The 27442-nt window shown below is 52.5% G+C and overlaps 3 protein-coding genes across 4 annotated transcripts; 1 reads left to right on the top strand and 2 right to left on the bottom strand.

Moving 5' to 3' along the window:
- Positions 1-1326: 1326 nt before the first annotated feature.
- Positions 1327-7241, bottom strand: MIA (MIA SH3 domain containing). The gene is made up of 4 exons (XM_028741976.2): positions 5598-7241; positions 3374-3507; positions 2163-2273; positions 1327-1613 (listed from the first exon to the last, which is right to left on the bottom strand). The coding sequence occupies exons 1-4, from the start codon at positions 5728-5730 to the stop codon at positions 1590-1592; spliced, it is 402 nt and encodes a 133-aa protein (XP_028597809.2). The 5' UTR covers positions 5731-7241; the 3' UTR covers positions 1327-1589.
- Positions 7242-7352: 111 nt separating this feature from the next.
- SNRPA (small nuclear ribonucleoprotein polypeptide A) lies at positions 7353-14406 on the bottom strand. Its single transcript, XM_028741974.2, has 7 exons — positions 14260-14406; positions 12500-12601; positions 10942-11114; positions 9986-10162; positions 8721-8894; positions 8362-8450; positions 7353-7883 (listed from the first exon to the last, which is right to left on the bottom strand). Exons 2-7 carry the CDS (start codon positions 12570-12572, stop codon positions 7724-7726), a joined length of 846 nt encoding a protein of 281 aa, XP_028597807.2. The 5' UTR covers positions 12573-12601; positions 14260-14406; the 3' UTR covers positions 7353-7723.
- A 275-nt stretch (positions 14407-14681) lies between these two features.
- On the top strand, positions 14682-27442 carry ACTMAP (actin maturation protease). 2 transcript variants are annotated; one of them, XM_028741972.2, is made up of 6 exons: positions 14682-15028; positions 18576-18644; positions 21230-21354; positions 21546-21675; positions 23470-23540; positions 24597-27442. In XM_028741972.2, exons 1-6 carry the CDS (start codon positions 14853-14855, stop codon positions 24938-24940), a joined length of 915 nt encoding a protein of 304 aa, XP_028597805.2. In that variant the 5' UTR covers positions 14682-14852; the 3' UTR covers positions 24941-27442. The 2 variants fall into 2 exon arrangements, with proteins under 2 accessions (XP_028597805.2, XP_028597806.2); XM_028741973.2 differs by lacking the exon at positions 14682-15028 and adding an exon at positions 19767-19920 and having other exon boundaries at positions 18577-18644.

Raw genomic sequence — 27442 nt, 5'->3', positions numbered from 1 at the left:
CGGGGGCCAGCGCTGTCCGGAGACACTTCCGGGTCACGTGACCAGCGTGACAAAGCTGCATCTGGCGAGCCAGCGCAGCACACGGAATGCCGTTTACCTTCCTGCCAATAAGCGGTCCCTATTTATCTACTTGCACCTGAAGGTGCTTTCGAACTGCTAGGTTGGCAGGCGCTGGGACCGAACAACGGGAGCGCACCCCGCCGCGGGGATTCGAACCACCGACCTTTTGATCGGCAAGCCCTAGGCGCTGAGGCTTTTACCCACAGCGCCACCCGCGTCCCAATTCGTTCCATAGGTCTGTTCTTAACCTGAAACTGTTCTTAACCTGAAGCACCACTTTAGCTAATGGGGCTTCCTGCTGCCGCCGGAGCACGATTTCTGTTCTCATCCTGAAGCAAAGTTCTTAACCCGAGGTAATATTTATGGGTTAGCGGAGTCTGTAACCTGAAGCATCTGTAACCTGGAGCGTCTGTAACCTGAGGTACCACTGTATATTATTTTTTCAAACGTACAGCCGGCTACGTCTTGTGTGTTTATTGAATATGTTTCACGTAACTAGAGGTTTGTTGTTTTGTTTTGGGAAAGCAGCAATTAGGATCCGATCACGGGAGCAAGTGGGGTTCAGGAGCCCTCCATGCTGGCAGCCATCCTTGCTGCTATGTTAACCTGCGGAACTCTCTCCCCCAGGAGGCAGCAAAGGGCCACCAACTTGGATGGCTTTAGAAGAGGATGGGACAAATCCACAGAGGACGAGAGGGCTAGGGATGGCCACTAGCCAGGATCGCTATTCTTCGGAGGCAGCCAGGCTTCAGAACCCCCGTTGCTGGAAACGGCAAGAGGTGAGAATATTGGTCCTGTGTTCGAATCCTGACTGCTGGTTTCCCATAATAGGATGCTGGCCTAGAAAGGCCATTGGCCAGACCCAGCAGGCTTTTCTTGTGCTCTTCTGTTCTCAAGATCAAAAATAGGCCTAGGATTAAATGAAGTTATAATGAAATAAATGGGATTTAGAATGTTAAGAAAAGTGAGTAAGATGGACTATAGTTGGAAATTGTTTTAGTTTAATAATGATATTGGAAAGCTGTTACTTTTACTTACAAGGAAACTCAGAAGGGAGGGATTTGAGGAAGTCAACCATGATGTTTAAAAGGTTGGATTTGTGAAGAATTAAGTTTGTTGTTATTGTTTATCTGTTTATTGTCCCCCCCTTTTTTTCTTTCTTCTTTTTCTGTTTTTGTGTATCATTTTGCTTTGTGGTTTGTGATATCACTGTGGAAAATCTAATAAAAAAATTAATAAATTAAAAAAACAAAACAAAAATATCAGTACGGTTTTTGCTCAGAAAGCACTTTATTTCAGGGGCGCAAGGGGTCAGTTGTGTCAATTGAAGCTCCCATCTTCATCTACACCTGGGGGGCAGCTGCAGGATGCGGCCCCCACCCCCTTGCAAAACCCACGTAGGGAAAACAGCAGCATCTAGAGAGAACTAGGGAGAGCAGGCGTGAGACTCCTGGGCAGCCTACCCTGCAAGGCTGGCGCGGTCTCCGGGAACGAGAGCTGGGGCGTCACCCGAATCCGGTCTGCTTGAGTCACTGGCAGTAGAAATCCCATTTCTGAAAGAAAGGAAGGTTACTCGTCCTAGGAAAGGAACCCCAAAATGCAAATCTCCCAACCTGCCCCACTTGTTAGGGGGCTGCTCTCCCTGCCCCACAGCTCATGCTTTTCGTATCTCATGGCCCAGTGGACAAGGAGAGGAGGCAGGGAAAGGGTTCAGGGATGGAATAACTTTCAAGACCAGTGTTATGTGGTCTTGGCGGCCGCTCCCATTCACCGGTCTAGCTGCCACATTCTGGATTAATTGTAGTTTCCGGGTCACCTTCAAAGGTAGCCCCATGTAGATCGCATTGCAGTAGTCCAAGCGGGAGATAACTAGAGCATGCACCACTCTGGTGAGACAGTCTGTGGGCAGATAGGGTCTCATCCTGCGTACCAGATGGAGCTGGTTGACAGCTGCCCTGGACACAGAATTGACCTGTGCCTCCATGGACAGCTGTGAGTCCAGAATGACTCCCAGGCTGCGCACCTGGTCCTTCATGGAAAAGGGGGAGCTCTCCCCACCGTGCCCCATCCCACCCCCACACCCCAAGTCACCCGAAACTTACATCAGTCTTCACTTCCACCTTGCCTGGCTTCAGGTACTGGTTCTCCTGGACGACGGAGCTGGGGAAGTAGCCCAGGCGGGCTGGCTGCTCCCCATAATAGTCTCCTTGCACCTGTGCCAAAAAAAAGGGGGGGTGGAGCAGGACACACCTGGGTCCGTTTTCCCCATAGAAGGGGCTCCCTCTGCTGGCTATTGTGGGAAGTGCCACCTTCATGCGATTTAATTATTTGCTTTTTCATCAAATTTATACAACACTTGATTAAACAACAACACCAGAAATCGGCTTACAAAACAATAAGATTATTGCTGTTGATTTTCCTTAGGCTTCTGAACCGATTAAAGAACAACAATAGGCTTAGTAAAGGTAAAGGGACCCCTGACCATTAGGTCCAGTTGTGACCGACTCTGGGGTTGCGGCACTCATCTCACTTTACTGACCGAGGGAGCCGGCGTACAGCTTCCGGGTCATGTGGCCAGCATGTGGCGAACCAGAGCAGCGCACGGAAACGCCGCTTACCTTCCCGCCGGAGCGGTACCTATTTATCTACTTGCACTTTGATGTGCTTTCGAACTGCTAGGTTGGCAGGAGCTGGGACCGAGCAACAGGAGCTCACCCCGTCGCGGGGATTCGAACCGCCGACCTTCTGATCGGCAAGCCCTAGGCTCAGTGGTTTAACCCACAGCGTCACCCGCATCCCAACAATAGGCTTAATAGCAGATTTAATCTTGCAACTGCTTTCTAAACCATCTGGACAGGCCTGTCTAAACAAAATGATGTTATTAGCAGGCGACCCAAAAAGTTCAATAGGCAGGGAGTTCCAAAGGCCACTAAAAGTTAGGAACGGGTATTATGTGGTACGTGTAAGGCAGGTTCAAGCCATATGGTGCACACCATGCTTAAAACACCTTTACCTTACAATTTAACCGCTTTCTTTGAGATCATCCTCTACTATTTATTGCCCCTGTTTCAGAGGCAGGAACACAAGCAGCTTCTCCACAGCCCCATCACATGGAGAAGGACCAGGAAGGACACAGCCAGGGGCAGGAGCAGGATCCGAACACAGGGCAACGGCTTTGGGGACCCAGGAGCTGGGACAAAGCAGGACATGCTCACTGCTTCTCAGTTTTCAGGGACCACAGGGGGCCATCTATCCCAACCCCCTGCCAGGCCGCGATATGACGGCCAACTGGCGCCCTCTGGCAGCTACTCACGCTGCCTCCCCAGAAGAGGCGCCCGCGGCCCTTCAGCTTGGAGAAGACGTAGACCACTTGGCCCCTCTGGATGTGGATGAAGCGGCAATCGGGCGCGATGTAGTCGTGGAGAGCAACCGCGATGGAGATGGGATCTGCAATGGGGGGGGGGGGAGAAGCACAGGGGGCCGCCTGAGATCCTGACATCCCAAAGGAACATGGCACCCACGTGATGCGTCTGGGGAAGGGTTGTCCTCTCTTTCCCCCCAGAAAGCAATGCCCACATCGGAGCATCTGTACCCTTCTCTTCAGACATAGCTGTCAACCGTCCCTTATTTGGCGGGAAACTCCCTTATCCCAGTGCTGTGTCCCTTATTGATGATGTCCCTTAAATTTCCAGGGTTTCATGCTCGCCCGGCTCGGGAGGGAAGCAGCAGCTCGGGGTTCTCCGCCGCGCGAGAGCGCGCACTGGTGCTATCGTCCTGGCGCGAGGAGTTCCATTGGCCCTTCCCCGCCTGGGGGGGGGGAGAGAGACTCTCGCCCACGCTGCCCGCGAGCCCGGAGGCGGCAGCAGTGGTGGCAGCTGAGGAGGCGGCCTGAGGGAGGAGGAAGAGGAGGAGATGGGGAGGGACGCAGAAGTGTGGTGCGGCCGCCTCATGCCAGACTGACGGCATCTGTCAATCCTACCAATGTATGTAACTCTTCACAACAGCAAAATCCCTTATTTTGGCTGCTGATCCCTTATTTTCGAGGCTGCTGGTCCCTTATTTTCAAATCTGTAAGTTGACAGCTATGTCTTCAGGCAAAGAAGCTCCCAGGGCGGCAGCTTGCCCACAATCACAAGAAGACAGTCTCTGCCCCACAGGCTTACAATGTGTCAAAAAAACCACCACGGCACGCAAGGAAATAAGAACCGTGAGGGAAGAGGAAAATCAAAGCTCAGGAGCTATTTTTTAAAGTTGGAATGTAAAACCTAACGACGGTATCCTTCGCAACTGGAGGAAGCGGGAAGTCGCAAGTCTCTCACCCCTCCTCATGGGGAGTCAAGAGTTTGAATTCACATTCAGCCAGGGTCAAGCTCCCTGGGTGACCTTGGGACGCTTGTGTCTCGCAGCCAAACCTACCCTACAGGGTTGTTGTGAGGATAAAAAGAAGTGGAGAAATATTCTAAGCCACTATGGACGCCTTGAAGAAAAAGATGGGATAGAAATGGAGTGATTTGTCTAGGCCTTTTGGCCAATTGAAGTTTTCAACACAGCTGGTTTTAAACCCAGCCTCCAAAGTGCCATTTAAAGGTGTCTTTACGTAATCTTGTTACACTGCTCCCTTTGAGGAGAAAGGATCCTAAAACCATCCTCTGGCCTCTGCTTAAAAAGCCCCAACAAAGGAGAGTCGACCGCCTTGCGAGGTTGTCCGTTCTGCTCTTGAATAGCTTACTCTCAGAAAGTCCTCCCTGGTCTTGGTAGGAAACATGCAGGACGCATTAGAGAAAAATAATTTCTGACATTTCTTAAGGACTGGATACTTTTTGCATGAAAGAGACAACGAACTTGTAATATCTGAATTGAAGATTGAAAAAATATTGGGTTTATAGAAGACAGAGTGGCTGAACGTTAATGAATGAAGACTACATTTTGCTGCAGAACAGAGAACCAGACGTCTTTTTATCTTTATTATTTTCCTCTTCTTTTGCTTTCTTTCCTTTCTGCCTGTTCTTTTCCAATTAAATATCTGTCTTATTTCAGTGCCTTATAAAAAGATAACTTCTAATGTGTATGAATTTTTATATATCTTCGAATAAGCATCAATTAACTTTTTTGATTGGAAACACAGAGGACAGGAGGACAACAGCATCCCTTTCCTCATTGCTGCCCCCCAACGACTGCTATGCAAAAGGCAGCCTTTGTATTAGGGGAGAGGAGCAAAAATTATTACTGTACCCCATGCGCTTTTATAAAGCCCAACATACTATCTGCTCCCAGAGAAGGTATTCTGGACCCCAATGGTTTATCCTTTTTCCAGCTCTTCAATACCTGCTGGGTCAAGCCCTAGTGGCCAACCAGATGCTTGTGGAGAAACAGCAAGTAGGATTCGAACCCTCTCCCCTCCTGGGTTTTCCTGTTCCAAACATCTGGCTGCTGGGGACGAATTGGGGGGCACCCTTTCCCCCATCTCGCTTAACTTCCTAGAGGACTTCTTCCTCCCCACCCCCAATCTTCCACAACAAAGAGGCGAGGGGACTCACGGTCGCATTCGGCGTCGGCACACAGCTTCTTGTCCGCAAGCTTGCCCATCTGCTGCCCGCCCCACGCGAGTCCCCAAAGGGCCCCAAGGAGTAGAAGGGAGGCCCCAAGGGTGCCCCAAGCAGGACCCCCCATCTCTGCAGACTGGCCGGACACACAGCCTCAAAGGCTTCTCTGATGGAGAAACTGGTCAGCCTCCCAGACGGGGACAAGATGCTGCTGTTTGTAGCCTGCCAAGTTTGCCCAGGCGGCATCACTGGCCGAAGCCTGCCAGCCCCACCCTCTCCCCTGCTGACTGAGCTGCCCTGATGTCATGGAACTTCCACCAACACTCCAGTTTCTCAGGAGTAAGGATCCAGCCCCCAGAGATGGAAGGGGATAGTGTTGCAGGAATACCTACATAACTCAGATCTGCACACTGCCTTCCCCTTCTCCCGGATTTCACAAGCCCGACACAGCTGGCCAAGAACTCTGAATCTAATTTTCTGCCAGCTGCACAACTTTGTAAGGCTTCAAATAAACACAGCAAGTGGGGGAGCAAATGGATCCGATCTGGGTCTGCTGCCTGGCTAAACAGGAAGCAGACGGCAGAACAGGCCAGCCCTGGAAGAAAAGGGCTCCCTGTCCACACACAGAGTACCTTGTGTGCTGCCCTCCTTTCTCGGGAGGGCAGGAAAAGGAGGAAAACAGGGCCTGGAAGGAAGCCAGGAAGCTGGGCTTCAGCAGCCCAGGACAGAGAAGGACTACACAACAGCTTTTAACAAGACAAGGCAGGGGATCAGTTGGCTACGGAGTCTCTGTCCTGAAGGGTGCAGCAAGAGTTACCCCAGATTTATTTTATCCACTGAAATGACAGAAAGCATAGCTGCTCAGGTCGACCAAGCAAGGCCCCGTCTGTCTGTCACACACACCCAACTTCAGAAGGAAACTTATTCACTATGAGTTTCTGCTGAACTTGTCCCAGCTCCCCCAAACAAAATGCAGTCTCTCCCCGGGGCAAAAGGAGCACTTGAGACAGAGCGAGGAAAGACCATGCTTGCTGAGGAACCACAGGCCTGGCGTAGAGAGGGAACCCTAAGATTAAGCCCCCCTACCCCAGTGTGCACCCACCTTCCCACGGATGCCTGCAGCTGGCTATCGAAACTCACGCCAGCTTCTTGACCACCTCCAGTGCACAGTTCAAAAGCCCATCAGCCTCAGCTCCCTGGAGCTAAAGAGTGAGACCCCCGAGGCTTCTGTTTGGCACTCACAAGGCAAGAACAAAAAGAAGCTGGTGTGTTGGGTTAGGGTGTGGGACCCCGACCTGGAAGATCAGGGCTCAAGTGCCTCACTTGGCCAGGAAATTCACTGGACGACCTCAGGCCACTCTCGGACTACCCTCCCTCGCAGGGCTGTTGTGGGGATTGAATGTGGAGGGAGGGGAATGATGTCTATGCCACCTTTGCTCCATGGAGAAAAAAGTGGGATGTGATTGCAATAAATAAAACACAATGGCCACATCCTGACTGCTGGAGAAGAGTTCTTACGCCTACAAAGCGCGCCGGCAGGTTTTAGAACAGCCACGTAGCTATTTGCCCATGACGTGTTAAGAATCTCCTCTAAGTTTCTGTAACTAACATTGGTCTGTTTGGGAGGACAGGCCAGTAATAGTCAGTGCGCTCTTTGCACAGGCTGATTGTGTGTGGAAATACGGTGTGCGGCCCCCTCCAAAGAAGACGACCCGGGAGTCTCCAGTTAATAAGAGCCAAAGTCCAAGGTGAAAAATAAACCGGTGGTTGTTTTATTGCAAAACAGAAAAGCTCCAGGTGCAATGTCTGGCCGTCAGACCCTGGGTACAATGCTTTTGCAAGGAGTCGGCTACTATCCCCAGCTGCCTGTGTACGTACACACACACACACACTTCCAAGTCCCCAAGAGTAGCCAGGGGGCAGCTTGTCTGGGTCTCTTGGCTCAGGAACAGCAAGATCTGGGTGTCCTTTTGTGCTGCTGGGCTCCCTCTCACTCTCACTCTCACGCACACACACCACTTACCTCGCAGAACAGAACAGAACAACAGCCCCCCCCCAACCATTTCACAGGCACTAACTAGAAAGGGCAGGGAGAGAGTTGCCCAGGGACAGCGGAGGCATCACTTCTTAGCAAAGGAGATCTTCATGGCGTTGTTCTGCGTGATCTTGAATCCCTGGAGAGCGTCACGGGCAGCTCCAGCCTGAACCTCGTTGTCAAACTCCACAAAGGCGATGTCGTGGCGCCCAGGAACCAGGCGCACTTCCTTGAAGCCTGGGAACCTGGAGGGGGGAGAAGCGGGAGGAGCTGAAGGCTTTGCCCCAACATGGGAACCAGAGGGTGGAAAGTAGAGAGAAAGGGGGGCAACATGGGAATGGAAGACCAGGACGGACCCCGGTCCAAGGGCAAAGATGGAGGGGGAGGAAGGAATGAAGAGATGGAGAGGGGAACTGGAAGTGTTGCTCAGGGGCCTGGGGAAAGGATTTTTTTTGGGGGGGGTATATGTGGGCATGGTGAACAGGAAGGAATTCTGGCTCCGCAACAGAGCTTTTGTGGGTCCCCCAGCGGCTGCTGCTTTAACCAACTAAAGCTGTCTTAACACAACTTTGTGGTTAGCTGAAGAAGACCCACAACGCAACTGTCACAACCACCGAGGAAGCCTTCCCTGGTGGTCCCAGCTTTGCCTTCCCCAGAGAGCACAGCAGATCGGGAACTTCCATCTGCCCCTCCTAGTGGCAAGAAACACAACTAGCTACTTACTGATTGAAAAGCATGGAGAGCATCAATTCGTTCGTCTCTTCCGGCAAGTTGGTGAGGAACAAGATGTGATTTGGAGGATTCTCTGACAGCTGCAAACAGGCAGAAAGATCCAGGCATGCTGAAAACTCCAAGATACCCTGAGCCCTCGGGGAAGGGGCGGCAGGTTGCCCCCCACCCAACGCAAGCGTAGCTAGGCCTTTCTTGCCGATGACCCACCCTGCTCCCATCTCACCCACAACTTCACAGGCCCGCCATCTTGCCTGATGGCAGATCAGCGCCAGAGCCACCAAACCAGTGGCTTCTGCCTTGTGGTTCTGCCCCGCCCAGCCTTGGGCAGTCCTCTCCCCATCCCCACTCACCGGCTGGGCTGGAGCCATCTGGCCAGGCAGCATCTGTTGCGGTGGCATCGCCCCCGGGGGCATGGAGCCAGGTGCCATGCCTGGGGGAGGCATCATTCCCGGAGGGGGCATGTAGGGCGGCTGGCCTGGAATGTGGTGCATCATACGAGGGGCCTGGTTCATGGGCGGCATGCCCTACAGAGGCAGAGAGAGAAAAGACACGCGTGTGACAAACTGCAAATACACTGGGGCCAAAAGAAAGGCTTCTCAGGAGCACCCCCTCTGCTCGGCTCAACCTACTAAAAGGACAGAGGGAGCAGAAGGGATTCAAAGCGTTGGTGCTGGCCTTTCAAGCCCTAAACGGCCTCGGTCCAGTACAGTGGTACCTCGGGTTAAGTACTTAATTCAGTCTAGAGCTCCATTCTTAACCTGAAACTGTTCTTAACCTGAAGCACCACTTTAGCTAATGGGGCCTCCCGCTGCCGCCACACGATTTCTGTTCTCATCCTGAAGCAAAGTTCTTAACCCGAGGTAATATTTCTGGGTTAGTGGAGTCTGTAACCTGAAGCGTATGTAACCTGAGGTACCACTGTATACCTGAAGGAGCGTCTCCACCATCGTTCTGCCCCGACGCTGAGGTCCAGAGCAGAGGGCCTTCTGACGGTACCCTTGCTGCGAGAAGCCAAGTTACAGGGAACCAGGCAGAGGGCCTTCTCGGTAGTGGTGCCCGCCCTGTGGAACGCCCTCCCACCAGATGTCAAAGAGATAAACAACTACCAGACTTTGAGAAGACATCTGAAGGCAGCCCTGTTTAGGGAAGCTTTTAATGTTTAATAGGTTATTGTTTTTTAATATTCTGTTGGAAGCTGCCCAGAGTGGCTGGGGAAACCTAGCCAGATGGGCGGGGTATAAATAAATTATTATTATTATTATTATTATTATTATTATTATTATTATTATTATTATTATCATCATCATCATCATCATCACCATCATCACAGCAGGAAGGAGGGCTAACCCAGAGGCCCAAGGTCCAACTCAGAAAGCTGCAACCAGAATCTCTTTACATTTGCAAATTGTGCTTTCTCTGAAGGATCAATGTCCCAGACTCTGCTATCAGCCTCATCACCCTATGGTAGGATAGCCCAACTGGGAAAAGGGTCTCCAAGGAGTAGACTGAAACGGGAACAATCTAGAGAGATCATGCAAGACAGATATTACTGCCCCGTCCCAGGAGAGGGGAAGGAGGGAGAGCGCCTTGTGGGCACCCAGGTCCGGATACTCACCGGCACAGCACCTTGGACGGCAGGGGCCACCGGTGCTGCTCCCCCAGGGATCTGCTTCTTGGTGGCTGGCACCTCCTGGCCTTTGGGCTTCCGTTTCTCTCGCTTGCGGTCCCGCTCCACAAACGTGCCCTTCATCTTGGCAATGATGTCAGAGTCGGATTTGGCATACTGGATCCTCTGGGGGTGGAAAGAGGAGCGCTTGGTTGGCCAGGGAGGAAAACGCACAATGCAGACACCATACAGGACCGCCTCTCCTGGTAATGCCCCGCAGAGGACCTTAAGGTCCATGAATAATCATAGTTTAAAGTTAGATCCTCCACCAGGGCCAGGGCCTTCGCAGTGATGTCTCTGACCTGGTGGAATGCTCTGTCCCATGAGACCAGCACCCTGCAGGATTTAACCTCCTTCCGCAGGGCCTGTAAGACAGAGCTATTCCGCCTGGCTTTCAACTTAAACTTAGCCTGATTTTTTATTCCCCTTTCTTCCTTCCCTCCCCCTCCCCTTTTTATGAAGATTACCCACTCTGGGATCCCACAGCTAATTCTCCCCTGGTCTCCACACTAACCCAAACAGGACTAATGTAGCCAGCTAGCCCTGGTGATCATCTAATGCTTATTGGATGGATTTTCCCCCTAAATTGATTTTTGAATTCTGAATTTATTGTTATTCACATTTTATACGGTATTTTATGCTGTTTTTTGTTGCATCAATTAAGTGCTTTAAATTTGTTGTTAGCTGCCCTGAGCCCGGTTTTTGAACCGGGAAGGGCGGGGTAAAAATTAAAAAATATATATTATTATTATAACCAGGCCTGCCAGAACCCAAAACGCAGGAGGACCTCCAAACGCTAAGGAGGCTGCAAGAAAACTTTTTAAGCCTCAACCTAGGTGGGCCTTTCCCTCTTTGCCAAGGAGCAAAGAAGGCGGCCTCACCCCACAGAAGCAGCCCCCACTTACCATGGGCTTGTCGTAAAAGGGGAAGCCCTGCATGGAGCGCAAGGCGTTGGTTGCGCTGCTGATCTCCTTGAAGATGACAAAGGCCTGTCCCCGCATTTTCAGGCTGCGGGAGACCAGGATGTCGAGGATCTGGCCAAACTGGGAGAAAATGGCATAGAGGGATTTCTTCAGCTCTAAAGAGGAGGGAAGCAGATTACACACAGTTACACTTTGACTCCAGGAAACCTGTCCAAGCATCCCGGAGAATATAAAGGTGCTGGGAGGGTGGCAGTGTTGGTGCCAGGCAAGCCTCCCTGGGGAGAGTCTTCTGCTGGCAGGTGCACAGAAATTGCCCTCCCTGTGCCTCTTGGAAGGGGGCCCACAGAGGGGAGTCCTTGTGTGCCTCAAATACTTTCTGGGCTTTGTCGCACGGCAGGAGGCCAACCGAATGCAGCTTGGTGGCCTCAGGCCAGCTACCTCTGTGTGTGTCTCATTCAAAGCGGCAGCTGCAGCTGCACCAACTTTGGCTGCTGACTGCCTAAGTTCAAAGTGCTGATCTTGGTTTATATAACCCTGCACAGCACGGGACCAGCAGTGGGCATTCAGCAAAGAAGTTCCGTTATTTTGTTTTACAGTGGAACCTCGGGTTACGGCGGGGATCTGTTCTGGAGGCCCTGCCGCAACAAAAAGCGTCGAGTCTGCGCACCCATGATTTAGCACTTCTGCCTGTGTGCAAATGGGGCGAACCCGGAAGCAACTTGTTCCGGTATTTCCGGGTTTGCGCAGGTTGCAAGCTGAGGGTGATATAAGCTGGAGGCAACGTAACCCGAGGCTCCACTGTACATTTTCTCGCTGAGGTTCCGCTCCACAAAAGTGCCCTTCATTTTGACGATGGTGTCAGAGTCAGATCTGGCATACTGGATCCTCTGGGGGTGGAAAGAGGAGCGCTTGGTTGGCCAGGGAGGAAAACGCACAATGCAGACACCATACAGGACCACGTCTCCTGGTATGCCCCGCAGAGGACCTTAAGGTCCATGAATAATCATAGTTTAGAGGTCCCGGGCCCTAAAGAAGTTAGATTATCCTCCACCAGGGCCAGGGCCTTCTCAGTGATGGCTCCGACCTGGCGGAATGCTCTGTGCCATGAGACCAGCGCCCTGCAGGATTTAACCTCCTTCCGCAGGGCCTGTAAGTCAGAGTTATTCCACCTGGCTTTCAACTTGAACTTAGCCTGATCTTTTATTCCCCTTCCTTCTCTCCCCCTCCCCTTTTTATGAAGATTACTCACTCTGGGATCCCACAGCTAATTCTTCTAAGATAGCACAACTGCACCCGAGGTGCTGTGGTGGTCATAAGGTCCAAGCAGAATTGCAATTAAAAATGGCCAAAACAAACGACTGGAACCTGCACCCTGCCAATTTACATACCGTGATGGGCTCTCACAACACTCTAAATACGCCCAGTACTACAAAGGGAAGTTGGGAGCCAAAAGCACTCCAAGCTTCTCTGTGCAAAATTCAGGAAATTGGGACAGTATGTGAGATGGTAAGAAACAAAGGAGGAATAAGCAGCCTCTCACCATCTTTCTTGATTTTCTCGTTGAGATTGTTAATGTAGATGGTGTGATTGGGCCGTGTTTCGGGGACAGCCATCACGACGACCACACTGTCAACAGCAGACTCTGGAGGGGCAAAACAAAACTTGTCAGAACAGGAAGAAATGGGACACATTTCTGAACAATAGAGACACTTATGCTAAAGTAGACACAGCTGCTGCAAAGTCTGCCCCCACCCCCAAAAGCTGGAACTCTTTTTCAGAAAGCATTAATGCAGACCGTCCTGAGCAAGGCAAAACAGCTTTCTAGTCCAGATGAAGAAGAGGAGTTTGGATTTGATATCCCACTTTATCACTACCAGGAGGAGCCTCAAAGCAGCTAACAATCTCCTTTTCCTTCCACCCCCACAACAAACACTCTGTGAGGTGAGTGGGGCTGAGAGACTGTGACTAGCCCAAGGTCACCCAGCAGCTGCATGTGGAGGAGCAGAGATGCGAACCTGGTTCACCAGATTACGAGTGCACCACTCTTAACCACTACGCCACACTGGCTCCCAGATGAGGCAGCAGTTATAGGGAAATTTGGCCCTTTTCCCTCCAACACTGTTCACTGCGTGGCTCCAAAACACAGAAAAGAGGGAGACAAGGGCCTAAGAACATCCTGGTGGATCAGGCCGGGGGGGGGGCATGCTGGCCAGGGAGGACTCCCCTGCTGAGTGCCAGAGGGCCCTGTTCCTGCCTCTCTCCACCTGGCCCAGGGCGGGGCATGACAGGCCTCATAAAGACTGCTTCTGTGGCTGCTGTCCAGCAAGGATTGGGGTATTGTGGGAGAAGTTTCGTTGGAGATTTTTGCCATTGTTACTGGTATTAACTTTTTGTGTCTTTATTTTAATGTGGAAATTGTTCAGTTTGGTTATGTAGCTTTTAATGTATTTTATTTTTATGACTTTTATCGTTGTCGTTTAGTGGTGTCCGACTCTTTGTGACCCCCTGGACCAGAGCACGCCAGGCACTCCTGTCTTCCACTGCCTCCCGCAGTTTGGTCAAACTCATGCTGGTAGCTTCCAGAACACTGTCCAGCCATCTCCTCCTCTGTCGTCCCCTTCTCCTTGTGCCCTCCATTTCCCAGCATCAGGGTCTTTTCCAAGGAGTCTTCTCTTCTCATGAGGTGGCCAAAGTCTTGGAGCCTCAGCTTCAAGATCTGTCCTTCCAGTGAGCACCCAGGGCTGATTTCCTTCAGAATGGAGAGGTTGGATCTTCTTGCAGTCCATGGGACTCTCAAGAGTCTCCTCCAGCACCAGAATTCAAAATTTTGTATGACTATTTTGCTCTATTTGTAATTCTGTAAATCTTTTCCTATTGTAAGCCGCCTTGACTATTGTTTTAACTGTGGAAAGGCGGCATACAAATAAAATGGTGATGATGATTTTGTAGCCCAGCCTCCACTTCTCCCAGGGGCCCAATGCTCCAAAGAACTTGGCAATCCTGATAGACTGCCGCTGGACCTGGAGGTTCCACATTGACCCAAGAAGAGCCTGGCTGCTGGATTGGGCACAAGCCGAAAGCCCCGGATGTTAAGGCAAGCGGAGCAACGGCGAGTGCCCGGATGTCCAGTGCCGAGAAGTAGGGGAAATGCCCGGATGTTGCGGCGCCTCCGCCCGCTGCCGGCATCGAAAAATGGACCGCGGGATAAAAACCGCGCTGCCGCCAGGAAGGCCCGGCCCGCCATTCGCGACTCCGCGTCGCCTCCCGCCCCGATGGCCCCCCCGTTGCCCGATGCCTCACCGATTCGACGCAGGCCCAGCGCAGGCGGAAACCGACGAGGAGAAAGAAAGACGCCTCGTCCTTCCCGGCGCGCGGAACCAAGCCACGCCCCCCAGTTCGGACTCCCCAATCAGCAAGCCGCGTAACGGCGTTTCTTCTCTTGGGCGCCCGGCTGCCCAATCAGAGGTTGCCTGGGGGCTCCGTCTTCTTCCCTCTTCCCCGCCCCCTAACGACGCGGCGTTCTGGCTTCTGCCCCCGCCCCTTTCCAAACAGAAGGTTCTGATTGGGCGCTCCGTCCGCGTCCGCCGATAGGGCCACACGGCCTGCCAGTCACCCCGGTCCCGGAGTCTTTGCTCACTGATTTGTTGAAGAAAAAAGCGGTCATTTGAGGGGCGGAGAGGCGGTGGCTGCGTTGTCGCCTGTTGATGACGTAATAGCACGGCAAGCCGGGCGAGGGAAGAGTCGGCGGTGAGAATTGGCGTCACGGAAAGCGACCCTCGCGTTGCCCCAAGCCAGACCGGCGTGACCTTTGACCTGCCTTGACCTGTGACCCCTCTTTCACCCATGGACCCTCCCGATGCAAAAGGCCTCCCATTCCCCTGCTAAGCAGAAGCATGTCCAGAGCACCCCAGGGGGCTGCAGCAGCACCCTTGCCCCCTCCCCCACCCCCTCCTCCCCCTCCGCCTCCCCCCAGGCTATGTGGGGCTCAGCTCCTCAAGGCCGCGCTGGAGCAAGTGGACCCTGGGGACCAGGACGGCGTTCGGGAGCTCCTGAGGCGCCGGAGGGCCAGGTGGGGAGCGCCTGTGGGGGGTCGTGGGTGGGTGGGGGGTCCCTGCCCCTCAGTGGGGGTCAGGAGGGGCGCCAGAGTGCTGCTCTCTCCCCTTGTCTCAGAGGAAGGAGAGGGGCAGCTGCCACACAGTCAGAGGAGTGGGGTACAGTTGTGGGGGGTCATGGGTGGGTGGGGGGTCCCTGCCCCTCAGTGGGGGTCAGGAGGGGCGCCAGAGTGCTGCTCTCTCCCCTTGTCTCGGAGGAAGGAGAGGGGCAGCTGCCACACAGTCAGAGGAGTGGGGTACAGTTGTGGGGGGTCGTGGGTGGGGGGGTCCCTGCCCCTCAGTGGGGGTCAGGAGGGGCGCCAGAGTGCTGCTCTCTCCCCTTGTCTCAGAGGAAGGAGAGGGGCAGCTGCCACACAGTCAGAGGAGTGGGGTACAGTTGTGGGGGGTCATGGGTGGGTGGGGGGTCCCTGCCCCTCAGTGGGGGTCAGGAGGGGCGCCAGAGTGCTGCTCTCTCCCCTTGTCTCGGAGGAAGGAGAGGGGCAGCTGCCACACAGTCAGAGGAGTGGGGTACAGTTGTGGGGGGTCGTGGGTGGGGGGTCCCTGCCCCTCAGTGGGGGTCAGGAGGGGCGCCAGAGTGCTGCTCTCTCCCCTTGTCTCGGAGGAAGGAGAGGGGTAGCTGCCACACAGTCAGAGGAGTGGGGTACAGTTGTGGGGGGTCGTGGGTGGGGGGTCCCTGCCCCTCAGTGGGGGTCAGGAGGGGCGCCAGAGTGCTGCTCTCTCCCCTTGTCTCGGAGGAAGGAGAGGGGTAGCTGCCACACAGTCAGAGGAGTGGGGTACAGTTGTGGGGGGTCGTGGGTGGGGGGTCCCTGACTCTCAGTGGGGGTCAGGAGGGGCGCTTTTCAGGTCTCTGCGGTGCTGCCTAGAGTGCTGCTCTCTCCCCTTGTCTCGGAGGAAGGAGAGGGGCAGCTGCCACACAGTCAGAGGAGTGGGGTACAGTTGTGGGGGGTCGTGGGTGGGGGGTCCCTGCCCCTCAGTGGGGGTCAGGAGGGGCGCCAGAGTGCTGCTCTCTCCCCTTGTCTCGGAAGAAGGAGAGGGGCAGCTGCCACACAGTCAGAGGAGTGGGGTACAGTTGTGGGGGGTCGTGGGTGGGGGGTCCCTGCCCCTCAGTGGGGGTCAGGAGGGGCCCCAGAGTGCTGCTCTCTCCCCTTGTCTCGGAGGAAGGAGAGGGGCAGCTGCCACACAGTCAGAGGAGTGGGGTACAGTTGTGGGTCGTGGGTGGGGGGTCCCTGACTCTCAGTGGGGGTCAGGAGGGGCGCTTTTCAGGTCTCTGCGGTGCTGCCTAGAGTGCTGCTCTCTCCCCTTGTCTCGGAGGAAGGAGAGGGGCAGCTGCCACACAGTCAGAGGAGTGGGGTACAGTTGTGGGGGGTCGTGGGTGGGGGGTCCCTGCCCCTCAGTGGGGGTCAGGAGGGGCCCCAGAGTGCTGCTCTCTCCCCTTGTCTCGGAGGAAGGAGAGGGGCAGCTGCCACACAGTCAGAGGAGTGGGGTACAGTTGTGGGGGGTCGTGGGTGGGGGGTCCCTGACTCTCAGTGGGGGTCAGGAGGGGCGCTTTTCAGGTCTCTGCGGTGCTGCCTAGAGTGCTGTTCTCCCTCCTTGTCTCGGAGGAAGGAGAGGGGCAGCTGCCACACAGTCAGAGTAGTGGGGTACAGTGGACGCTCAGCTTTCGAACATGATCCGTGCGGCATGCACATTCGCAACCCGCATCTGCGCACACGCGGGTTGCGATTCGGTTGAAGAAGGAGAAGGGAGGAATAGTCTATGGGTTGGCCGAGTTGTGTTGTGAGAGGAATTGTTAGGTGGAGTCAGATAGATAGTTGGGATAATCAGTTTGAAGTTGTTAGGAACGAATAGGACGGTTAAGGGACTAAGATTAAGAAACAGGCAAGAAAAATTAACTGTAACCATAAGCTTGTTCATGCCTATAAAAATAAACTTGATTATTTGTTAATGTTAACAACTGACTGGACTCCGTGTGTACCCGTGAGAAACGGGTTGGTGGCAGCGAAGAAAGCAATTACAGTGGTGGCACAGGGTCAATAGACTGTCAAACGTCCGGGGCCCTGTGTGGTCGCCACAAAAGTTGTGTTGCGCTTCTGTGCATCACAGAGCGCAATATAGCGCTTCTGTGCATGCGCGGCTGCCGAAACCCGGAAGTAACCTGTTCCGGTACTTCCAGGTTTCGGTGGCCCGTAACCCAAAAAAACGCAACCTGAAGCGTCTGTAACCCGAGGTATAACTATTATTATTATCGTTATCACCATCATCAGAGACTTGCTGCCCATGCCATAGTCCTTGTGAAAATGTCTTGGGTGGCAGTGGTTTCACGTGAGATGAGACACATGCATGGAGGAGGAGAGGGCTGTCTGCAGATGGCTCCTTGGAGGCAGCAATGCTTCCAATACTGTAGGAGGGGAGAGTTGTGCTGGTGCTCAGGCCCTGCTTGGGGGCTTCCCCAAAGAGTCACCTGGTTGGCCACTGTGAGAACAGAATGCTGGCCTGATCCAGCAGCCAGGCTCTTCTTATGTCCATATGCAGGCACCCCCCAAACTCAGCCCTCCAGATGTTCTGGGACTACAACTCCCGTCATCCCTAGCTAACAGGACCAGTGGTCAGGGATGATGGGAATTGCAGTCCCAAAACATCTGGAGGGCCGAGTTTGGGGATGCCTGTTCATCTGGGTCCAGAGGCAGTCTGCCTACATTCCTAGGTTTCATTTAAAATACAGAAGTGTAAACTGCACCATATGCTTTCTTAAAGGCTTAGGATTGTGTGATTTCTAGAATCATGGAATTGTAGAATTTCGTAGACTTTAGTCAAGATTCTTCATACTGAATCCAGTTGGCAAAGATTGCCAGTAGACTTAATAACCCTGGCACTATTGAGATGCTGTGATGTCTACGATGTCTACAAGCTTCATTGCTAAGAGGGGCAGTTGGGGCTGTGTCGTGTTCATGGCATTCTCTTCCACTACCTGTGTTTTTTTGCTTTAAAAACGGCAGATTGGCTTCGCAACCATCAGCCTGAACCTGCAGCATCTATATTTGGTGTGAGCAGCTTGGAGAAAAGAGAAGCTCTGTGTCACTGCAAATACTGCTGAGAACATTCCGGGGGGGGGGGGGGGTGCACCTTGCGCCATTTCCCCAGTCAATTTCTCTTGATGCTTGATTAGGGGCTTGCGTCCGTGATGGTTTCATTTGCAACGTGCCGCCGAAATGTTCTACTTCCAAAAAGTTCTCTCTGCTTGGAAAGAGGATGCTTGCCTTTTAACGTGGTCCATTTTGTCTCATTAGGGCTCCAATTTCGCATTGCTGCCATTTCCATTTCCTGTAAGCCACAGAGCACCCCCCACCCCCAAGAGGCAGCTTCCCTAGATTGCTCCTATTAAGTGTTTGGGGAGGAGAGCCTTGTTAATTATGCAGGGGGCGAAAGTGCTGCTAATGTTGGACCGGCCCCCTAAGTGGCTCTTAAGGGACTCTTTCTATTTCTATTTCTCTATCTCTCTTCCAGCTTCAGCATGCATTTGAAGTGGCTCCTTTTCAACCGCCCCGTGTCTTCCTTAATCCAAGAAGGCCCCCAGTGAGTATGGGATTTATTCTTTACTGCAAAAGGAAACTGTGAAGTAGCAACCTGCTGAGGAGGTGGGAGTTTGAACTATGCTACACAACCACTCCAAACCTTTTCATGCACTCCAGAATTCTGTTAATAGTTTACCCCTCCTCCGAGGAGCACAAAACAGTGTTTTATCCCCATAATAGCCCTGTGAATTAAGAGAGCTCTGTAGCTTCTCAGACTGGAGAAGGGGCTTGAACCTGGGTCCCAGCCCTCTGATTTTAGATGGGATGTTTCAGGGTTGTGTATATTTCATCGCTGCACCGAAAGTAGAGTTTTCTTTGTGTGAAAGCCAGCGTCCAAGCCCCGAGGGCAAAGGTCCTGCTGGTGGGTGATCTAAACACAAGGCTAGGGCCAGATGACCCTAGCAACCAAATACAGGTACAAAATTGGGTTTCCCAAGATGTCTAGCCCAGAAGCCCGCCAGACCCCAAGGCTATCTGAGGACCAATATTCAAACTACGCCGGCGCCTGTCTTTTCAAATTTTCGAGGCAGTTAAGTTTACACATTCTGAGTGGCCGCACAAGAGGGTCAAAAACTAGTACAAGCGTCCAAGTCCTTGCCTGGTCCAGCTAGGGGGCAGTGCTAACTGAGCCAGTTCTTAGAATTGTAGAATTATAGAGTTGTAAGGGACCCTGTGGGTTAAACCACAGAACCCAGGACTTGCTGATCAGAAGGTTGGCGGTTTGAATCCCTGCGACGGGGTGAGCTCCCGTTGTTCGGTCCCTGCTCCTGCCAACCCAGCAGTTCGAAAGCACGTCAAAGTGCAAGTAGGTACCACTCCGGCAGGAAGGTAAACGGCATTTCCGTGCGCTGCTCTGGTTCGCCAGAAGCGGCTTAGTCATGCTGGCCACATGACCCGGAAGCTGTACGCCGGCTCCATCGGCCAATAAAGCAAGATGAGCGCCGCAACCCCAGAGTCATCCACGACTGGACCTAATGGTCAGGGGGTCCCTGTACCTTTAAGGGACCCTGAGGGTCACAGATACCAAGAGGATGGGGTGTTCTGGCACTGCTTTGCTTCTTCCCCTTCTCACCTTCACGGGCAGGGCTAGGAAAACAAGAAGCAAGTGCAATAAACTTTTCAGTTTAGGGAAAAGTCCAGCAGGAGGCAACACGAGAGAAGTTTATGAAATGCAGGCATGCAGAGAAAGTGGATAGAGAAATGGTTTTTCTGCCTCTCTCATCACCCTGGAATTCGTGGGCATCCGATGAAGTTGAGCATTGGAAGATTCAGGTCAGGTAAAAGAAAGTATTTCTTCATGCAACACACAGTTAAACTTTGGAACTGCCTCCCACAGGAGGGCCCCCAACTTGGATGGCTTTAAAAGAGAATTGGAGAAATTCATGGCTATCGATGGCTCCTAGCCAGATTGGCTCTGCTCTGCCCTCCACTGTCTGAGGCAGCAGCTCTTCTGAATACTAGTTGCTGGAAATTGCAGGAGGAGAGGGGGCTGCTCTTGTGTTGAGCTCCTGCTTGTGGCCTCCCCACAAGGGGCATGTGGCTGACCAATGTGAGAAGAGGTTGCTGGACTAGATGGAGCCCCCTTGGTCTGATCCAGTAGCCTCTTCATATGTTCTTAAGTACAATGGTGTCAGACCATTTTGCAAAGTCAGAAGCTATGTGCTTCAACACGCCTCCTCACACCAAAAAAGGATTCACTAATGTCACCAAGATAAAACTTTGCCACACCAAGTTCAGATACCTAGGGGTTCAAATACAGTGGTACCTCGGGTTACAGACGCTTCAGGTTACAGACGCTTCAGGTTACAGATTCCGCTAACCCAGAAATAGCACCTCGGATTAAGAACTTCGCTTCAAGATAAGAACAGAAATCGTGCTCCGGCAGCGCGGCAGCAGCAGGAGGCCCCATTAGCTAAAGTGGTGCTTCAGGTTAAGAACAGTTTCAGGTTAAGAACGGACCTACGGAACGAATTAAGTTCTTAACCCAAGGTACCACTGTAACCAGAAACCTCAATAAGTTATACCTCCACAACTACAAGCCCCTGTGGCGACAAATAAACAAAGACCTAAAAAGATGGGACAACATGAATTTCACCCTCTCAGGCAAAATAGCCATGATCAAAATGATCACCCTCCCCAAACTAACCTACCTATTCCAAACCCTCCCAGTCTGGATTCCCCAAACCCAAATCCGCAGATGGCAGCGAAAACTACACTCCTTTATCTTCTCATACAAAAAAACCCAAGAATAAGCCCCAAATACCTGCACCTCCCCACCTCAGAAGGAGGATGGGGAATCCCCAATACAGAAGCAATATTACAGTGCCAACCAAATACACCATATATCCCATATATACTAGAAGATGAGACAAAACAATGGATATGTTCTTAAGTAGTAGTTTCAGCATGTATACATTTCTCAGATTGCAATTTCATTGTTCTGCATGGGACAATGACAATAAAGATATCGTATATCGTATATCAAAAGGCTTTTTTTTTTAAAAAAAAAAGTAGGGCTCAGATTTTAGTACAGCGCTCCAACCTCTCTGCTTTTCTTCCTCCTCCTCCCTCCTCCTCCTCCTCCAGGTGTGGCCTGGTGGCCTTGTGGATGGCTGGGGCGCTGCTCTCTCCCCCCAAGGCTGTTTCCCTGGAGACAATTGTTCAGGTGGCTTTGGAGAGAGGCTACACAGCCCAGGGGGAAATGTTCTCAGGTGGGTCGCCAAGAAGGGGGGCGGCAGACACCGCTGCCCAAATTTTGGCTTGTGATCCGTGTCATCTCCCTGCATGAGCCTGGCAGAGACTGAGTGGCCGGGTGGTGGTGGTGGGGCCTTTCTAGATGCTGCTCTGGAAGCACCCCAGCCCCACCAACTCCTCCCTTGCCCTCTTGGTCTGCTTGCTCCAGCTGCCAACATGTCCAAGCTAGCAGAGGAGGTGTTCCCCTGCCAGGCGGAGCTGCTCTCTGGAGGCCTGGGGGGAGAAAACTACCAAAGGATCCTTCATCACCTTAGCCAAGGCTTCCCTGTGTTGATACCGTATCCTTCCTGGTGGGAAAGGGGAGGGATATGGGGAGCTGGGGTGGGTGCCTTTCATGTTTGCTTTCTTCCTAGAATGGTAGGGTTGGAGGGAGACCGTTCCACTGTCAAATAATAATAATAATTTATTATTTGTACCCCACCCATCTGGCTGGGTTTCCCCAGCCACTCTGGGCGGCTTCCACAAAGACCAAAAATACACTAAGATGTCACACATTAAAAACTTCCCTGAACAGGGCTGCCTTCAGATGTCTTCTGAATGCCAGGTAGTTGTTTATCTCTTTGACATTTGATGGGAGGGTGTTCCACAGGGTGGGCGCCACTACCAAGAAGGCCCTCTGCCTGGTTCCCTCTAGCTTTGCTTCTCGCAATGAGGGAACCGCCAGAAGGCCCTTGGAGTCGGACCTCAGTGTCCTGGCAGAATGATGGGGGTGGAGACGCTCATTCAGGTATACAGGACCGAGGCCGTTTAGGGCTTTAGAGGTCAACACCAACACTTTGAATTGTGCTTGGAAACGTACTGGGAGCCAATGTAGGTCTTACAAGACAGGTGTTATGTGGTCTCAGTGGCCGTTACCAGTCTGGCTGCCGCATTCTGGATTAGTTGTAATTTCCAGGTCACCTTCAAAGGTAGCCCCACGTAGAGCACATTGCAGTAGTTGAAGCGGGAGATAACCAGAGCATGCACCACTCTGGTGAGACAGTCTGCGTGCAGGGAGGGTCTCAGCCTGCGTACCAGATGGAGCTGGTAGACAGCTGCCCTGGGCACAGAATTGCCCTGCGCCTCCATGGACAGCTGTGAGTCCAAAATGACTCAGGCTGCGCACCTGGTGCTTCAGGGGCACAGTTACCCCATTCAGGACCAGGGAGTCCCCCACACCAGCCCGCCCCCTGTCCCCCCAAAACAGTACTTCTGTCTTGTCATTATTCAACCTCAATCCATTAGCTGCCATCCATCCAAACAGCTCTTCCTGTCAGAAAGCTCTTCCTGATGTTTAGTTGGAATCTCCTTTCTTGTAACTTGAAGCCATTGGTTCAAGTCCTACCCTCCAGAGCGGGAGAAAACGAGCTTGCTCCCTCCTGCATGTGACAGCCCTTGAGATATCTGAAGATGGCTCACATATCTCCTCTCAATCTCCTCTTCTCTAGGCTAAACATACCCAGCTCCTTCAAGCGCCCCTCATAATGCTTGGCTTCCAGACTCTTAAATCATCTCAGTCGCCCTAATCTCCCCACTTTCCAGCCTTGTCAATCACCTCCTTAAACTGGTGTCCAGAATTGGACACGGGACTCCAGGTGGGATCTGGACAAGGCAGAAGAGAGCAGGACTATGACTTCCCTTGACTTGATCTGGACCATGGGTAGGTAAACTAAGGCCCGGGGGCCGGATCCGGCCCCATCGCATTCTAAATCTGGCCCACAGACAGTCTGGGAATCAGCGTGTTTTTACATGGGTAGAATGTGTCCTTTTCTTTAAAATGCACCTCTGGGTTATTTGTGGGGCATAGGAATTCATTCATTTCCCCCCAAAAAAATATAGTCTGGCCCCCCACAAGGTCTGAGGGACAGTAGACCAGCCCCCTGCTGAAAAAGTTTGCTGATCCCTGATCTGGACACTAGAGTGTGGCAGCAGAAAACAAGCTCAAATGAGCTGGTCCAAGACTGGGTCTGCCTTGCCCCAGGGGCCGCACTCCTGCCAGGCCCTCTTCCAGGCTTCTTTGGTGAGACAGCTTGCCCTCCGCTCTGCCCATGTGAGCAAGACTCTCTTCACCAAGACCTTAACACCCAGCGCAGCTACGACGAAGACTCCAACCACGAGCCCTGCCTCCGGAGCGGCTACAAGGCTCACTGGGCCATTGCCTCAGGTATGTTCCCCAGTTCACTGCAACTCTCCTCGCAAGGAGCCGGCCGGTGCCTGGCTGCTCCCTCACCTCCGAGGCTCCAGAGGAGAGAAATGGCTCTGCTGGCAAGGCAGGGCACTGCCCAGGAGGGGGCAGCAGTGCCCAGGCTGGTGCTGTGGGCCTTGGGCTCTTCCCAGGCCACTTCTTGCACTCAGTTGCTCAAAGCTCAGTTCCAGGGCATATCACTCCCCAATCTGCACCAACAACTTTCTCCTGCAACCTCTCAAACCATCCCCTGCTCGGGACACTTATTCTGCCCTAGCTTTGAAGCAAATGCTTAAAGCACAGGATTCTTTTTTTGCATTTATAATTTTCAACAGTTTTTTCGTATACAGTCAAAACACAGACATCTTTTCTCTTTTTGTTGTTGACTTCCCACCCCTTTTTCCATGGAGCTGTGGTTTCTCCCCTTCTGCTGTGCGCTGTCATCTATCTATCAAACCATAACCACAATATTATTACCTAATTTATTTGGTTTTTCAGATTGAAGCTTTACAGTCAAGTATCCAACATACAACATAAAAACAGGATTCCAAAGAATCTCCTGGACTTTGTGGGTCTTTTATGATAATCCAGATCCTTTACATCTCCATTATGTCCAAAATTCAACATTAAACTACAAGTGCTAAACCAATCCTACTAACGATTTTAGCTGTTTACAATGGTTTTTAAGATAAATTATAAATCTCCTTATTAAAATTTTGGTCTTCCTGATTTCTGATTCTTCTGGTCATTTTTGCCATTTTGGCATAATCCATCAACTTAATCTGCCATTCTTTTCTGGTACGGACTTCTTTCCATCTCTGGGCCAATAGCATCCAAGCAGCTGTGGTCACAAGTCTTTTCTGCTCCCTTGGGATTTTGGCACCCCTTGGCCATACTTTGAGTGCAAAACAGACCCAAGTGCGAGCTCAGTGGGTTTCCTGCGAGCCAAAGGCTGCCAGTTCAGGACCAGGGCTGTCCAGCAATCGCACCCAGGTCACCTTCATAGACTTCTCTCTTTTCCCTCCTTCTACCCAGGAGCTCTGCTGGGTCTGGAGGACAGTGTCCAGCTGGCCGCCTGCCAGGAGGACGAGGAGATCCGGGGCCTCTTCCATGCCAGCCCAGCCGTGGCCTCGACCCTCTCGCTGGACTCTTCCGCAGCAGAGACGTATTTGCTGTCCAAGCAGGGCAAGAGCGGCCGCTACCAGCTCTGGAGCTACTCCCAGGTGGAGGCCAGCAACGGGCAGCTGACGGACTTCAGCCCCAAGCGGGCAGCCGACGGAAAGGTCTACATTGTGCCAGCTGGGGGGGTGCACGAGGGCCTTTGTGGGAAGGCTGTGCTTCTGCGGCCAGCTGGGCCAAAGGGCTACCGGCCACGCTGAGCTGGCCAGAAGAAGGAACTGCTTTCCAAAGCTCCGACCAGAACCAAACGGACCAGGAGCCATAATAAGTTGTGGATGCAGATGGGAGCTTTAGCAACAGCCATTGGGCACGATAGCTGTGGAGCCTCTTTGTGCAGGCGCAGTATACCCCCGAGTCCCAGCTGCAGGGGTCAGACATGGGGAGGGCTCATGCCTTTGTGCCTTAGGAGCGCCCCCATTGCAGGGGGTTGGACTAGATGACCCTTGGGTCCCTTTCCAACTGAAATTCTGTGAAATGGACTTGTCTCGGGTGAGAGACCCCATCCATCGACGGGTAGCTCTCCTGTGCCAGCTGAGCTGCCCAGGAAAGAAACAGGAACAGGCCGTGTTTTTATTGCATTCATACCCCAGCTTTTTTGGGACGAGGGTGGCGCTGTGGGTTAAACCACAGAGCCTAGGACTTGCCGATCAGAAGGTTGGCGGTTCGAATCCCCGCGACGGGGTGAGCTCCCATTGCTCGGTCCCTGCTCCTGCCAACCCAGCAGTTCGAAAGCACGTCAAAGTGCAAGTAGATAAATAGGTACCACTCCAGCGGGAAGGTAAATGACGTTTCCGTGTGCTGCTCTGGTTCGCCAGAAGCGGCTTAGTCCTGCTGGCCACATGACCCGGAAGCTGTACGCCGGCTCCCTTGGCCAATAAAGCGAGATGAGCGCCGCAACCCCAGAGTCGGCCATGACTGGACCTAATGGTCAAGGGTCCCTTTACCTTTACCCCAGCTTTTTACTTTTTAGAAATTCAAGGTGTCCTGCATCGTTTGCTTCCTTCCCATTTTATCCTCACAACCACCCCTCATGGCCGAGGGGTTTTTTGAACGCTGGCCTCCCAGGTCCTACCCTGACACTCAAACCACTATGCCCCACTGCCTGGACTTCTACCCAGCTGCAAGCTCAGAGTTTATTTCTTCTTCTTGCCCCTGTACATGAACACCCCAGCAACTCACTCCGACTGTCACCTAAAGCTGGCAAGCCCCTTGGCTTCTGGAGGAGAAGTTGAAAACCAGGAGGCCACCTCCTCATTCCCTGCCTGTGGGCCAGGCTGACCAGGTTGCTGTTGTGAGAGCCCACGAAAGAGGCAGCCCATTGCACCTCTGCATGGGTCCCTGGGGCCGCCTGCCCTCCTCGTAGCTGCTGCACACAGAACAGTGAGTTGGTCAGCTTGGGCTCTTGCATACTCCCCAAGGTGTCGCATCTCAGGTTAAAGAGTGACCCAGCCCCCCGTTTTTTGGAATACCAAAAGGTCCTGTCTGGCGTTCGTGGGAGTGTGGTAGACTCTCTTGGAGAAAGGCACTCCAGCCAGCTCTTTTCTGCCCAGGAGGACTTGGTCTTCTCTGCTACAGAACCAAGAACACCAAATCCCACATCATAATAAATTAATAAATAATAATAATAATAATAATAATAATAATAATAATACTACAGTGGTACCTCGGGTTAAGTACTTAATTCGTTCCGGAGGTCCGTACTTAACCTGAAATTGTTCTTAACCTGAAGCACCACTTTAGCTAATGGGGCCTTCCTGCTGCCGCTGCACCGCCGGAGCACGATTTCTGTTCTCATCCTGAAGCAAAGTTCTTAACCCGAGGTACTATTTCTGGGTTAGCGGAGTCTGTAACCTGAAGCGTATATAACCTGAAGCGTATGTAACCCGAGGTACCACTGTAATTTATTATTTATACCCCGCCCATCTGGCTGAGTTTCCCCAGCCACTCTGGGCGGCTCCCAATCAAATGTTAAAAACAGTACAGCATTAAATATTTAAAACTTTCCCTAAACAGGGCTGCCTTCAGATGTCTTCTAAAAATCTGGTAGTTGTTGTTCCCTTTGACATCTGGTGGGAGGGCGTTCCACAGGGCGGGTGCCACTACCAAGAAGGCCCTCTGCCTGGTTCCCTGTCACCTCACTTCTCGCAATGGGCCGAGCTGTCCAGAGCTGTCCAGGTGGGCCCTCAGGGGAGGCCGGCTTGACTGAGTCCTCTGGGGCAGTCAGGAAAAGCAAGAGGCCATCTCTTCACTGCTGCCTTCCCAGAATAGCGAGCTTTCAAGGACAAAAAATAAAATAATGCCTGGAATTTCCTTTCCTTTTGGAGCCAAGCCAGTCCAATGCCAATAATAACCATGCGTGCATTTTTTTAAAAAAAGAACACAATAGAATAAGCTAATTGGGGAAACGGAGAGATAAATTTGCCCTCCGGGAGTGCCTTCTGCATTGAGATGCATTGCTAAAGCTGTGATTTTGCGGGAGTGTGCGTCCAACAGAGAGAAGGGGAAGAAATGTCGGGTCCGGTCCAGTTCTGCCTCTGCTAGGGAGTGTGTGTCTGGCCTTGGGTGAGTCACCCCTCTCGGCCTCAGTTTCCCCACCTCTGCAAATGGTTCCCTGCTCCCCACGGCTGCATGCCTGTTCCAAGTACAGAAGATGGAGGTTGTTGGAAAGCACTTTCAAAAATTAAAAGAGAGGAAACGGCAAA

This window comes from Podarcis muralis, chromosome 7 (genome assembly GCF_964188315.1).
Source record: "Podarcis muralis chromosome 7, rPodMur119.hap1.1, whole genome shotgun sequence".
NCBI lineage: Eukaryota > Metazoa > Chordata > Lepidosauria > Squamata > Lacertidae > Podarcis > Podarcis muralis.
This window is presented reverse-complemented; position numbering and strand designations above follow the sequence as displayed.

What these genes read in the sequence shown, in the direction of transcription:
- MIA (XM_028741976.2), bottom strand. Translation starts at nt 5,730, where the DNA reads ATGGGGGGTCCTGCTTGGGGCACCCTTGGGGCCTCCCTTCTACTCCTT. An exon ending in TGCCGACGCCGAATGCGACC is followed by an intron (nt 3,508 to 5,597) that starts GTGAGTCCCCTC and finishes CCCCCATTGCAG; the next exon opens with ATCCCATCTCCATCGCGGTT. An exon ending in GCCTCTTCTGGGGAGGCAGC is followed by an intron (nt 2,274 to 3,373) that starts GTGAGTAGCTGC and finishes TTTTTGGCACAG; the next exon opens with GTGCAAGGAGACTATTATGG.
- SNRPA (XM_028741974.2), bottom strand. Translation starts at nt 12,572, where the DNA reads ATGGCTGTCCCCGAAACACGGCCCAATCACACCATCTACATTAACAAT. An exon ending in CGAGAAAATCAAGAAAGATG is followed by an intron (nt 11,115 to 12,499) that starts GTGAGAGGCTGC and finishes CCTCCTCTTTAG; the next exon opens with AGCTGAAGAAATCCCTCTAT. An exon ending in CTCTCCATGCTTTTCAATCA is followed by an intron (nt 7,884 to 8,361) that starts GTAAGTAGCTAG and finishes TCCCCCCTCCAG; the next exon opens with GTTCCCAGGCTTCAAGGAAG.
- ACTMAP (XM_028741972.2), top strand. Translation starts at nt 14,853, where the DNA reads ATGTCCAGAGCACCCCAGGGGGCTGCAGCAGCACCCTTGCCCCCTCCC. An exon ending in TTAATCCAAGAAGGCCCCCA is followed by an intron (nt 18,645 to 21,229) that starts GTGAGTATGGGA and finishes CTCCTCCTCCAG; the next exon opens with GTGTGGCCTGGTGGCCTTGT. An exon ending in GGCTTCCCTGTGTTGATACC is followed by an intron (nt 21,676 to 23,469) that starts GTATCCTTCCTG and finishes CACCCAGCGCAG; the next exon opens with CTACGACGAAGACTCCAACC.